Consider the following 14,672-nt stretch of genomic DNA (forward strand, 5'->3'; position numbering starts at 1 on the left):
CTACTCTCTGCCCTGGTTAATTTAGGTAATTGTTTTGCCCTTTTAATTAGTTTTTTATTATAGGCCCAATTTTACACGTATGGTATTTTATTATATACCTTTTTTGTATTAATTAAATACTAAACATTCATATTTTGTTGGTCGGGTGAAACAAAAATCATCATTCATAAATCCCACCGGCTACTCCTCCATGACGTCTCCATGGCAACGGCTTCTAGTGTCGATCATCCCAAGATGGCGGACGAGGAGATAAACACGGCGGTGAGTGAGAAACCCCGAAGCTAGTTACCAGTTTTTCTTTGAGTAAACACAAATACGCCTTTCGACGAGGCGATAGCGTGACACCTACTCAGTAAACGTGACGTGTATTTTTTTAGGGGAGTATGTAACCTTCATAACGCTGGCGGTTGAATGCTCGCTGCTTTTGGCTAACCGACTATAAGTCGCAGCTAAGTTGATTAAGCAGCTAACGACCCGCCTTTTAATCTTACTCGTCCAGAGGAGAAAGCTACAACATGAGAGCTAACTGTTAGCTAACTGTAAGCTGCAGTGAGGGGACGTGGACGTTACACGGTGCGGAGTGGACACTCGTCATCCCACGCGTTGTGCTGTAAACTAATTACATAACGCCAATAACCCTCCAGCTCTGCACTCACGTCACTGAGGCCGACTTTACGTCTTAACCTAGCTTTAGTGGTGTTATAGCTACAACGTCCGGCTTTTTTTTGTCTGGTCGGGGGGTGACGTGAAGAGAATATTAGCGAATAAACTAAACGTCAGTGGCGAAGCAGGACTCAAGTGTGTCAAATATGGAGAGAAGTGATTGGAAGCTTAACACTGGGACTGCGCATGCGCATATTTACCTGCCCACGAGGAAGCTGGATCACCGCCTCATAAAACGTGAAATCCCTAATGTTTCTGATGACGTCAACATATGCAGCTTGTGACCCTTTACTCATGTACTGCACTGAAATACAATTTAGGCAACCTCGTACTTGATTACTAGTACTTGTGTTGGTGCAAGAAGTAGTACTCAGGTATTGTACCTACGTAAACGTAGAAATACCACAGTGTAGTTACAAGTTAAAGTTCTCCATTCAAAATACAGCATTACAGTGTCAGCATCAGAATACAGGCGATGTGTGAGAGGGCTGATTTAAATCAGGCCATCATAAAACCATGAAATTATTATCATGAGATTGGTGAGAAATGTCAACATTAACTCCAATATGCTTGTGTTTTCATCACAGCACAGTCATATTATAGTCATTTAGTTTCCAGCTCAGAAGACATGTTGATGGTTCAGTATCTATTTTAGTAACATTTTGAATGCAGGACTTTTGTTTTAGGCTGGTATATCCTTAACTACTACTTTTGCTTTTTTTCCCCTGAGTACTTCTGCCACCATTGGCAGTCCTCACTTGATACAGTCTGATCATGAGCAAGAATTGCAAAATGCCCCCTGTTAAGTTGTAAATCTTTCAATCTGTGACCGTCTACTCTTTAACAATGGGAACAAGCAGCCTAAAGAAAGGACCGTTTGTGATAGATGGTGTGACTTTGTTTCAATGGGCTTGCATTTGACACTCAGATTAGACACAGAACAATATTTTTTTTCTTCTTTTAAGCCACCAAAGTAACTTCCGGTGATAATTGAATAATTAGAATATCCAATATTTCCTAGTCATGGTGAGTAATTATGATAAGAAAAGCATCGACTCACTTCTAAGCAATCTTTTGGTCAGAGTTCTTCTAACGAGCCTTCATCTGGTGAGCAAAAGGCATTTAGTGCAGTAGGCCGCTGTAATTAAAACAATACACAACTGACAAACTATAACATAACATACATAAATCAGTGTTTCCACAACATTTATTTGAAGTGTGTGGGAGTGGCTCTTGTACCAGTTGCAAACTACACCATGTAAGTGTGTTTGTTTTGCAAGGACCATATACAATTTAAAACAGTCGGCCCCTAAATTCTTTAACATTTGCAGCCTCTAAGCCGTAAATAATAGACTCATAACTTTGACCTGTATTTCCACTGAGGAGTACAGGAGTACGAAAACATTTTTTTGGGTGTGGGGGAAAATCTATTTTGGTGTGGCCGCCATACCTGCTGTTCACAGTTAACTCTAATTGATGGTGTACTGTATATTTTGCTAAGTAACGTATGGATTATTACTTATTCGTTTGTGTTTCTTTATATTTCAGCTCCCAGTTGCCACTGAAGCCAAGAAACGTCGAGCACCTAAAGGTACAGCAAGACAGTTGACACCTGCAAGTCCTCTTATACAATTGTCTACAAACGAGTCCTTTTACGGCACGCATTATATCGATTTCAATCAGTCTGTAACTGGTAAAGAATGCCACTAGAGTGAGTTAGGAACTAATCGTCCTGCAGAGGTCACCCTCACCCTTCTTGCATTCGTCCCTAGAAGGAAGAAGCTGTTTATGCAGCATGCAGATGAGCTGTGTTCCAGATATTTCTATGTGTGGAAAATGTTTGTTGATTATACATTATATCTGGATGTTTTGTCATCATAATTGTGGCTTAATGTCCCATTAGGCTGTTGTTCACGTTTGAGCTTTTTAAATTTAGTCTGACAACATTTAGTATTTGTCATCAGCACTGCTGAGACTGCATGTCCTTTGAGATCAATTTGGTACAGTGTATGTTATTGCATGTGCATACAATTAGTGGAGACAAATCATATCAAAACCCTGAGTACGTGCATAGTTTGAAGGAAGATGTCAGAAATCATAAAACAAACAAAAAAGATTAGTTTTGAATTTGTTGATATATTGGAAGTGTACAGTGTTGTTTAAGTGATGAATAAGCTATTCATCTAAGTCAAACACTACCATTTTTCATACTCTATAACTCTTAACATGCAATTATTACTAACGAAATCAACTATTGAGAGATCCATGATTGGAATAACCATTGAATAGAATGCAGTTTACGATGCAAGAAAGAACTTAATTATACAATGTAAAACTATGACACATGGGCATCGACCTGAGCAAAAAAAAAAACTGGAACATACAGTATTACATCATGTGTTATACACACGGTGGTGTTTATAATTACATATAATTAGTGATACACCAACTATGAAGAGTGTTGAAGTGTGAAATAGTGTGTTTTCGCTTGTCTGAAGTTTACATTGCAAAACTATGATTGAATGATGCCATTTGCTCCAAAGTCTCCTGAATATGAGCAAGAAGTAAAACATTTTTAAAAAACAATCCACAAATCTCAGTTAAATTGTCTCCATCACCCACTGATTTCATACAATTCCTATAACCACCGTCCTGAAGGATTGTATTTTGCTCAATTAAATCTGACATGCACTAGTACATTATGTGCTTTTATGACATTTTATGCAAAGCAGTTACTTCATTCTCCGAGTGTCGGACTCATGCGCGGTTGTAAATATGTGAGCATGCCCATGTTTCTCTTAAAACCAGCAACAAAACAAATGCCAGTGGCAGAAGGTCACCGGTTTCCATTTTCCAAAATCAAGTGTTTGAGTGTATTCTGTCAAATTCCTTGGAAGAAAAAAAAAAGTGTAAGCAGATGAATATGAGAATAAATTACTCAGTGGAACCGAAGGGTTTTTAAAAGTTTTCGTGGTAGAACTTCCCCAAAAAAATAATTCCTCGTATTTTTCATTACATTCTCCCCATGTGTCTTTTGATCTCAGCATGCCGCTCCTCTGCTCTTATCCCCCTTTAACAGATGCTCGGAGCACATGGAAGCCAAATCTGTCTTAGCATTAGACAGATCAAATGTAACAATGAGAAATATCCTCCATGTTTGGGGATGAAGTTTTCCACAGAATTATATTTAGGAGACCTCCTGCTGCGCTCTTCTTCTCGGCTCCTTTCCGCCATTCTTCTATACAGTGGTTACAGGAATGCATGTCACACATGTATCCCATCTCCCCTCCAACAAACACACACACTGCTTTGTTGACGTGGACTCCGGAGCGCCACAGGGCCCCCATCTGAAACACAGAGACAAGGATATTATTGCTGTCTCAGCAGGAAGAAAGCGGATTAGGGGGTGCTACAAATAGGGCCACTCCGAAATCTTGACGGGCCAAACGTGTGAAACCCATGCAGTTTCACACTCGGCGTCGGAAAAGGATTTCTCTGAAGTTGTTGGAAGAGGCTCCAGTTTTAGCTGCAAATCAACAGCGCGCTGCTTGAAGCGCTGACGGATAGAAACAGAAGGGAGCTTTGGTGTAATTCACACTGTATTTTCTTTTACCCCGGCAGTTCATTAACGATATCCCCCAGATGCCAGTGGCAGACTCAAAGCCCAGTACTTCTTTCCACATTGCGTCGAATCCTATTTTTAGCCTCAGAGGAAGGTAGTAGGTGTAAGATAACAGGATTACCAGAATCAAACTTGCATGAATTGGAATTACGTTTTTGCCTCCTCGTGAAATGAAATATTGTACTCCGCCGGGAAGGAGACTTGGAGCATTGTGGTTGTGTTCTTGGGGTTACCTAACCCTCTGTAAAGCTGGCTTTGTATTGTGCTGCTCATTCCTCCGGCTTTCAGCGCGTCTCTACACCTTTCTCTGTTCTGTCACGAGCACCTGGCTCACCAGATACATTGTTGCCCTGGCAACCGGGAAATATCGCCAACTTGCCAAGACAAAAAGCGGTACACAGACACACACACACACACACACACACACACACACACACAAAAAACTTGCTTACAAGGTGACATTTACAGCGTGGCTGGTGAAGAGATTGCAGCTTGGCCCGGGGGCTTTTTGGTTGAAGTGTTAACATCTATGTTGCTGTCAGATCAAAGGCCTGCTGGCGACTGCAGAGAGGGAGGGGGCCGTCATGAGTGTTTGTCCAACTGCCAAATTAGAGAAAAGACCAAATTAAAAATGAATAGTCCAAACAGACATTAACTTTTGATAGTCTGAGCTGTCTGTTTGTGAATACAAACCGGCGAACAAGCTCCAAGCTGCAGCGTGCTCGGTGAATTGACTTAAACTCAGCCTGTGGATTTAGGTTGACGTGTTACATCTGCGCTAACCGTCGGATCAGAGACCTACTAATGACTGCGAAAGGAGGGAGCTTTCAGGATTAATCATTCAGCCATCAACTAAATAAGACATTATCTGAACAGTAAAGGGGTAATGAGCTTAAAAGTTCCCTTCGTCTCTTCTCGCTTTCAGCTCCAGAGCTTCCCATTGTGGAGAGGAGAAACTGGCTGATCCACCAGCACTACATCCGTAAGGACTATGACACCTGCAAGGTAAAGTACCGTCTTTCCTCCATCTCCCTGTGGTTCGGTCTGTCATTGGCCCTTTCGTGTGTTCAGCGTTGATCTGATTGACCTTTTTGAAAGAAATAATGAAGATAATGAATGCCTGGCATGTCCCGGGTTCTGTCTAACACTCTACTTCATTACGGGCTACTTCACTGCATTGACCTGTGTATTCCCACATGAAACAGGCAGGTACTTAATAAAAGCACTGATGAATAGATGCCTGTACAGCTCTTGTGAGATAAATTACGGACTCTTTCTCTCTTTTTCTTCATAAGAGATGCACTCCTCACTGTCAAGGCCCCGTTGTAATTGTGTCAGCGCAGTGTCGCCGGCTTCATTGAGGGCGTGAGCGTCTCGAAGCACGCCTGCTATTTTGGTTTTGTCCAAGTGCAGCAGTGTAAAGTGCAAAAGAGCAGAAGAAGAAGTGGCCTCTTCAGGAAAACCTATTGGTGCAACATCCAGAAATTGTCCCCTGTTCTGTGTCCACGCAGGCGATCATTAAAGAACAGCTGCAGGAGACTAATGGAATGTGTGAATATGCCATATATGTTCAAGGTGAGTCATTTTAAAGGTATCTTTTTCCTCTCACACACATATGTTAAAGAAGATCGGCATCAAGTGAAAACTCGGTGGTTGTCTGCGCCGGAGCACCTCAATACATCATTTATTTCCCCCAAAATCTTGTCTGCGGACCCCATGCTGTGCCTTTGATTCTTCTTAATGTGCTTTTTTTTTTTTTTTTACTTTCTCATGTAGATGAAGATTCTCTCTTTTTGTGTTTTTAATTTCTTGCCACAGCACTAATTATGCGTCTCGAGGGCAAGATCCAGCCGTCCCTGGAGCTGTTTCAGAGCTGTGCCATCCTGAATCCCAGCAGCACTGATAATCTCAAGCAAGTGGCCAGATCACTGTGAGTCTACTGCCCTCAAGGCTGGGCTGCATCAGCCTGTCTCCATTATCTAACAAGACAGACATAGGAAAGAAATATCAGTGATAACCAACCCCAACTGCAGGCCAGTTATGGCGAAAAACTTTTTTTAATATGATAGGGGAAAAGTTCAGCCACCCACACAATGAGTATTTTAAACTGTTGCAGGATTGTAAGGAATGCGTTTCGGCATGCAGTGAATGGAATTGATTCATTTCTCATATGGATTGTTGTTGTTTATTTCTTTCCTTAGATTTCTCCTGGGAAAGCACAAAGCAGCTATTGAGTTCTATCACGAAGCTGCGAGGCTGAACGAGAAAGACTGGGTAAAAGAAAACGCTGGAGCACTGAGTTTCTGCTTTGTCTTAAAGTTTGTGTGTTAAGTGGGTCTGGCATCTTTCACTCTAAATACACAGCATGACGTCCTCTCAACAAGATCTCCATAAATTCAGAAGGACCAAATGTCTTTTCTAAACAATTAAAAGAAAGACGAAAAAAGCATCATGGTTGCCCCTCCTTGACTTCTATGAAGCTGTTTTTTTTTACACACATCCCCTCTAATACTACTGTAGAGTTTGTATTCCACAGAGCTTGTGTCTCAAATAGGTTTTATATTTGGAAATTAAATTGATCTAAGCCTTTTTCAAGCCCTGTATAATCTGACACTTTCTCACCCCAGGAGATCAGTCATAATCTGGGGTTGTGCTATTTCTTCATCAAAGACTTCAAACATGTGAGTATGCTGATTGTGCAGACACCAAGACAGGACACACTGTGCTCCTTCCTGGGTGATTTGATCATTTTGATCGTCTGTCTCTCGTCAGGCTGAGGAGCATCTAAACATAGCGCTCCGGATTAATAAACACGACAAGACGTTCATGATGCTCGGGAAAGTTCATCTGCTGGCTGGAGAAACTGACAAGGCCATCGAAGTGTACAGGACGGCAGTGGAGTAAGTGAAGTGGATCTAATCTAATCTATCTATCTATCTATCTATCCATCTATCCATCCATCCATCCATCCATCTAGCTATCTATATATATATATGTTTTTTATATAAACATAGAGTTATCAATTATAATATTTCATTTTAAGTTCATTGTTTACCAGAAAACCCCTCTATCCAAGCCTTATGATAAGAGAAACTTGTTTTTATCACTAACATGGCAGTTGTCTTCATGATAACATTGAATCAAAGCAGTAAAAGAGATAAGAGCCATAAAACATGCTGTCTATGATTTCCCTCTATAATTATCTCCTTCAATCTAACACAAAGTTCCAGTTCTTGTTTCGTTGTAACCCTTTCACTTCAGTCTTCATTTTTATTGATTTCCGTATCTACTCACATGTTGAATATTCAAACATTAGACCGTGGCATAAATACCAAAATTACATCCGTGTCTATAATAGTAGAGCTCATTAGGGCGACCTCCTGTTGGGGTTAAATGAATTAATCAAGTGCCCCAATACTGATGTTGCTTTGATGAGACGTACCACTGTGAATCTTATTTTAATGCAGATCTGCCTCCATTTCTTTCTTAGAGTCACATCATCCCCCCACAGGTCATAATTAATACTCCACAATTATGCTGAATCAAACCCTGATTGAATCAGCAGATTCTTTGAATATCAACTATGTTATCTTAAGAATAAGTGCAAGCATTAACTGTAATTACCGGCGTAGATAAAGTGACATTCTTGTTGCTTCCTCAATTCAGATTCTCTCCAGAGAATACTGAACTCTTGACGACTCTTGGGCTGCTGTTTTTACAGGTAGGTAGTTTTTTTTGTGTGTTTCTTTAATAACCTTTTCCAGGGAAATTATGTGTACGCAAGTGACGTGCACTACAAGATAGGAGTGACATTTACTGAAGGTGTCAGAAACATTTAGAAATGAGTTAGTGTATAATCCGTGTTTGTGTTTTCGACAGCTTGGGAAATACCAAAAAGCATTTGAGCACCTTGGAAATGCCCTCACTTTTGACCCCAACAATTATAAGGTACGTGGGTATTTTAACACACGTTGTGTTTTGGTATAAACGTAGCTGACGTAGCTGAAGTTACCTGAGGACAGCGCATTAAACTTCTTCTAGAGCAGTTCAGTTCAAATAAAAGGTCATTCTCTGTCAGGTGGCACAGCCAGTCTTTCATTACAAGCACTGTCATCCTCCTCTAATATCTCTCTAATCATTGTTTTTATTCCCAGGCCATCCTGGCTGCAGGCAGCATGATGCAGACCCATGGTGACTTTGATGTGGCCATGAACAAGTACAGAGTGGCAGCCTGCGCTGTGCCAGAGAGCCCCCCCCTCTGGAACAACATCGGCATGTGCTTCTTTGGAAAAAAGAAATACGTGGCCGTGAGTAATACTGTCCATTCACTTGTCTTTTTCGGTTAAACAACCAAGAAAGGCAGTACTCCAAAAAAAAAAAGAAGTTAATTCACCCTTCAGTTTCACATTTTTCCGTTTCTGTTTTGCAATAGTTACATAGCGAACCCCCCTCAAGCATTTTAAACAGCATTGAACATAGATATACTGTAGATTTATATTCGCACCATTGCTCAGAATCCACGGTGTCATTTCTTACTGTTGGGCTTCTTGACTTCCCTCTCCCGTCTCCGTCTCCCCCCGCAGGCCATCAGCTGCCTGAAGCGAGCGCACTACATGTCTCCCTTTGACTGGAAGGTGTTGTACAACCTGGGTCTGGTTCACCTGACCATGCAGCAGTACGCCTCTGCCTTCCACTTCCTCAGCGCAGCCATCAACCTGAACCCACGAATGGGGGAACTCTACATGTTACTGGCAGGTACTGTTCTGAGTCAGAGAGACAGCGAAATTATTCATGAGTAAATCGATGATTCTTGGTCAAAGAATAGTGGAAACGGTCTCGGGATATTAAGCACTTTACTGTTGTACATTTACTTTTATATTCACAGTTACATCCTATTCCTTTTGTAAAATGCACCCAACATGCAACAACTTGAACATGCTGAATGTGCCTTCATGAACAGTTGTCTCCTCCTTTATTTGACAAGTTTAAACATGAACTGAAATACTGTCTCGTGCTCATTCTTAACAGTGGCTCTGACCAACTTAGAGGATGTAGAGAATGCCACCAGAGCGTATGAACAAGCTGTGACAATTGACGAGTGAGTCCGTCTTACCATCTTAAATGTACTGTTTGTTTGAATCAAAGTCTGTAATTTAATCGTTTAATGTAATTATTGCTTTGCTGATCAAACACCTGCAGATCCAACCCTCTGGTCAACCTGAACTTTGCCATCTTCCTCTATAATCACGGTGACAAGAAGGCAACTCTGGATCAGTATCAGGAGATGGAGAGGAAAGTCAACCTACTTCGAGACAACAACAGCAACTTTGAGTTTGATACGGAGGTACCTAAAGGGACGGTTTGGATGTTTTGAAGTGGATTTGTGTGACGTACATATCCATAGTAGGTGTATAGGAGGCTGTCGGCACGTCCAGAGTTTGAAGAAATAGACAGAAGTAGAAGTACAGAAGCTAAGCAGTGCACTGCTGTGGATGGGGACAGCAGCAAAACATTTCTAAGAGAAAACGTCAGTTTAAGTGTACGCTATTTTAGAACAGTTTCAGCACTTTAGCTGACCATCAGACAGGGAACTAAAGTCGTTGTCTTGTCAGAAGACTCCTTCGACAAAAACAGAAGTTTTGCCTCGCAGAACACAGGAGTTTCTGGCCTCGATCAGTTAGCTTGTTTATTAGTGTGAGTTTGGTCCTGTTGACGTGTCAAAGTCAGTTGTCGAAGTCTTTCCTTCCAGTATTTCTAAGTCTACTTTTCCCCCTCACAGCTAATGGACATGGCTCAGAAGATGGGATCTGCTCTGCAGGTGACAGAGGGTCTGGTGTGGACCAAACCAGGCAAGGACTCCAAATCCAAACCAAACTCTGCAGCAGCCACCAAAGCTCCCCTCGGTACTAACCAAGCCCTGGGCCAAGCCATGTCTTCTGCTGCGAGCTACAACAAGAACCTCCAGCTGCCAACAGGTACAAATGACCAATGGGCTGTGGAAAGTGTCAGTTAATACTCACCTCGGCGTAGCTTCTGGTGTGACGTTTGGGTGTCGCGACAGAGCCACTCTGTCGGCCGTCAGGGCTGAGGTGAGGCTTGAAATGAGGTCCAGCTCTGAGTCTGGAGGTGATGGGCGTCGCTGAATGTCTTAAGTTTGTACAAGCACAAACTCAAAATGAGGTGAGCGCACCAAAAATATCTTTCTGCAGAAAAGTCCAGTGTTCCGCCCTTCGTGCCGACGGTGACACATTTTTACAGCCTCCACCTCTCTTCATTAAACCGAAGCCCAATTTTTTTCTTTTTTAATAGAAACTTGAAAAATATCTCTTCCCTGTGTGTTTTATTCACAGCCTCTTGCCTGCCGCACTACTGGAGCAGATTGAATTCATGAGCTGAGGCAAAATGGAATATGTTAAAAAATAAATAAAAGAAACTAACCTCTAGCCGGTATATATTCTTGGTAAAAAAAAAAAAGAAAGCAGTGTGGAAAAAAAATGACACACAGTTAAGATAATAAATTCAAGGCTACTCTGAAATGATCGTCACGGCTCACAGCTCCCAGACCTCAGTGGACTGGAGAGGAAGCCTGTTGGCTGGGCTTTCTACTCCTTTTGTTGCTGTTAACAAATAACAAGCAGAACAATGCAACCATGTTCGCTGTCAGACCTTTTACTTAATTACAAGGCTCTGGCAATCTATCTGCTCTCTCACACTCAACCACCGGCGCTTTACGGCCATTCTGTGATTCAACAGACTGGCCGTAAAGCCCAAATATAGATATTTTAAGATTCTTAAAATATATATATTTGGGATGGATTTTTTTCCTCTTAACGTTGTTTTTTTCAATTGAAATTCACAAATCTAACGCAGTACGTTAGTAGTTCCATGTTTTGATTGTTTAGTAAGTGTTTTAGTGCTGCAACGGGGGGCAGCTAACGGCGGCTCGCATAATTAGCAACGGGTGCTACTCGCGCGCTAGCAGTTTCGCGCCAGTGTAGCCAGTCTTGTGACAGCTATCAACACTACTGGGTTAGGCTGCGTATATGTCCGGGTTGTGTGTTTCACAGCTTATGTTATATTTGTGTTTAAAAACACACATCAAGATGGATAATAGATATTTTGTTTAGTAGGTCATACTACAAGAGTGGTTCTCAAACGAGGGGTACGTGAGATTAAAAAAAAGAAAAAAATATTTAAAATTAGCACCCATACAAAAATCCTTTCAAAATAGTTATTTAACATACGTGTAGATTCATAAACTGACTTTTATATTAAGTAGGTTATTTAATTGAATTATCATAAAAATTCATTCAAACCACACCTGGTTGATGGACCCCAATAATCCGGGCTCCCCACTAGCATGGTTCCCGGGACCCCGAAGGGATGGTTTACTAATCATCTGGGTAATTCACACAGTCGTACCAACCCAGGTTGAACCTCGTGCGAGATTCGAACCCCGGACTGGCATAACATATGATGAAGATCGTATTGGGACGTGCTAAAGACCCGCAACTCAAAGTTTTAGGATTTCATGCTTGATTTATTTGTGACAAAACAATGACTTGGTCCCACCTCTGTTTCAAGGTAAGTTCTGTTTCACAGGCATTCAGACGCCCCCTGCTTCTCACCCATGTGTGTTACAGTGGGGGGTATTGTGTCATTGTTTAGTCAGGGGACAAACTTTGTTGTTAAAGTTATAAATATGCTGTGAACGCATCAGACTGGTACTCCTTAATGACTCACCACCTTCTAAATGTCTGGAAATTGCACCGTTTATAGAAGCCAATCTTAAGTTGCCCGTCTGTGGAATGTCACAACTGGAAAGTCTAGTTACGTGCATCTTTTTTGGAGAGTACGGTTACAATTACCCCGCACTCGGCGTCGTGTCATGGTTTCCGTGCTGGTAATGAATGAACACTTCACAGAACCGTCGTCACGCTACAGTTTGTAGTCTGGTCATGTGATGTTGTAAGAAACGAGCCCATTTACAAACACGGTGCTCCATTGGTGCACGTCCACTCTCTGACAGTTGAACCGAGGTGAGCTCTGACCTGCGAGTTCACCGTCGCCATCATGACAATCAGGTTTTGTTCTGCTGGATATGACGAAGGCATGTGACAGTGCAAAGCGTGGGGACAGCAAGCCAATCACATTTGACGGTCCAGTGTGTAGGATTTAGTGACATCTAGTGGTGAGGTCGCAGATTGCAACCAGCTGTGTCAAGCGGGAAGAAGAACTATGAAGGCCGACGTAAAAAACGTGAAAACATGGTGGACTCCATGAAGAAGATCCTCTCCATGAAAAAAAACATTCTTAGTTGCAGTTTACACACTGAAGAGAACGTACTTATTAATATTATATACCTTTGCTGCCAGTCGAACCTACAACCTGGCCTCGTAAATGTCCCGAATAATGTTACAGATTTGATCAATTGCTTTATATGTTTCCATCAATGAGACCTTTTCTGAGCAATATTGGCATCAACTCTCATTGCTTTTGTTATTTTCAGGAGCTTCCAAAGGCCCCTCCATGCCCCTGGAGCCAGAACCGGATGTGGAGAAAGCCCCCAGTCCGCCCATCGATCCCCCAGGCTCTCCAGAACCAGCCGAGTCAGAAAACCCCAAACCCAGTACCTCCAAGAGGAAATCTAAGGTGGAGGAATGAGTTAGCTTGTTAGCCACAATCTGACCGGACGTCTTTGTCTTATGGTCACAACTATGTTAATGTTCTGTTCTGGTTTAGGGACCTGCTGCACAGACAAATCATGTCTTGAACAATAATGTGTGTCTTTACACCAATAAGGTCAATAGTGATGTGCATTTTGGTTAAACACCAAGTGTAAAAAACCAATTCCAATTGGATGTCGCAGTTCAAGGACGTCTCTATTCGACAAAATGCTAATGTTTTGGGGGTTTGTGCTGTTACAATTGTTCCTATTTGGATGAGCTCAGCAATACGGTCAAATGATGAATGTTCCTTAAATTGACATTTGCAGAGAGGATCCTGAAATATATGAAATGCTGCGACAATCACTGCTCAAATCATAAAGACATAAAGGGATGTTTATGAATAGTTGCCGGATATTGCTTGTTTGTATGATAGAGCTTTTTTTGAGGGTTGAGTGTAAATAGCGATACATGCTTTTATATGTGGATAAATGTTATGTTTATAGAGTCATGTATTTAATATTAAATAAGAGACTTTAAAAGAAAATAGCTGCGTCCAGTTTCAATGTTGTTTTTTGCTGTTTTTTCTAACGTTAAGGTCATTCAATTAAACCAACAGAGTTTTTAAAGAGCTCTCAAAGTCATTTAACACGCAATATAAGGAGACTACTTTAAAATGAACACTTATGTATTCACATATATGTGTGAAGTACTCATCAAGCTTAATATTTTGTCATCCATGATGAACATCCTCTAATGGTTTTTAGGGAGAAACACACTTCTGAATAAGAAATAAAGTAGTTTTGGTTTAGAGATGGCACCTCATAAATTATCTGTGCTGAAGGTCACACACACACTGAAATTATTTATGTGGATGGATTACAGTGTGGATGGGGCAGTTTATACATATTAACCAAAACTATTCATGAAGAATGTGCCCTGACAAAGTCTCTATATACACCGGGATAGGATTCTTTCTGTGTGTTTAATCTTTTGGGGGCATTTAAATACCAAACCGCTGGTGTTTCGGTTTAGTCGTTTAGAGACTAATGGACTGCTGAAAGACAAAGAAAGGCAAAGGAAAGTGTCCTTGTGCACAAAGATTACGACCCAAGCGCTTGTTAGAATTACAACTAGAGCGTCCAAAACCTCACTGTTGACGTTTGAAGATTTGCTTCGAATCCTCGAGATAATATAAATGACGGATGTTCGACCGCGTTACTGTTTAAGACCAAGATTGTTATTTAATTCGATGGCAGGTGTTGAAAGACTTGTGTTTTGGAGATTCTCCACAAACTGGACTGCAGTTTGGTGACGATGAAGCTCGAGAAGCTTTCTCTTCATAGCTCCTCTTTGGCTTGATATCGAGGCATATTTGCAGACCCTTAAATACGATGTGGGATTAGAATGAACGTCGTCCTGTTTATTTATCCGTCACATTCCTCTCAGAGGCCTCGAGCGTTGAGGCCAGAGAGCTTTGGTTGGGTTTGTTTAGACCGTCACAGTCGTAGCTTCAGATTTGCAGAAAGATCGGCCCAACTGAGCGTTTCCATTTACTTTTTCCTCTTCCCCAGTGGGGACAGTGAATATGTGTTTGTTATCGGGCTCAGGACGGAGCGAATGCTGCTGTGGCCCGAGCGTCAGGTCAACAAGCCGCTTGTCAGTCTCTCCCTCGTAGCACCGGTTGTGCTGGTTTGTCCGCTTCCTGCAGCCGAGGCTGG

General features: G+C 41.7%; 1 protein-coding gene across 1 annotated transcript; it reads left to right on the forward strand.

The window, feature by feature from the left end:
• Positions 1–201: 201 nt before the first annotated feature.
• bbs4 (Bardet-Biedl syndrome 4) lies at positions 202–13,475 on the forward strand. The gene is made up of 16 exons (XM_068571451.1): positions 202–261; positions 2,212–2,254; positions 5,211–5,290; positions 5,797–5,860; positions 6,104–6,215; positions 6,487–6,559; positions 6,913–6,966; positions 7,058–7,185; positions 7,952–8,006; positions 8,165–8,233; positions 8,440–8,592; positions 8,869–9,040; positions 9,314–9,383; positions 9,485–9,629; positions 10,065–10,260; positions 12,795–13,475. Exons 1-16 carry the CDS (start codon positions 202–204, stop codon positions 12,947–12,949), a joined length of 1,629 nt encoding a protein of 542 aa, XP_068427552.1. The 3' UTR covers positions 12,950–13,475.
• The last annotated feature ends 1,197 nt before the right edge of the window (positions 13,476–14,672 follow it).

The sequence above is a fragment of the Clinocottus analis genome, unplaced genomic scaffold (assembly GCF_023055335.1).
Source record: "Clinocottus analis isolate CAN_PGR_092001 unplaced genomic scaffold, fCliAna1.0.p SCAF_1, whole genome shotgun sequence".
NCBI lineage: Eukaryota > Metazoa > Chordata > Actinopteri > Perciformes > Cottidae > Clinocottus > Clinocottus analis.

Coding starts and splice junctions, on each gene's coding strand:
- bbs4 (XM_068571451.1), top strand. CDS start 202: ATGGCAACGGCTTCTAGTGTCGATCATCCCAAGATGGCGGACGAGGAG. Junction 6,560..6,912: donor GGCTGAACGAGAAAGACTGG/GTAAAAGAAAAC, acceptor TTCTCACCCCAG/GAGATCAGTCATAATCTGGG. Junction 9,384..9,484: donor CAAGCTGTGACAATTGACGA/GTGAGTCCGTCT, acceptor AAACACCTGCAG/ATCCAACCCTCTGGTCAACC.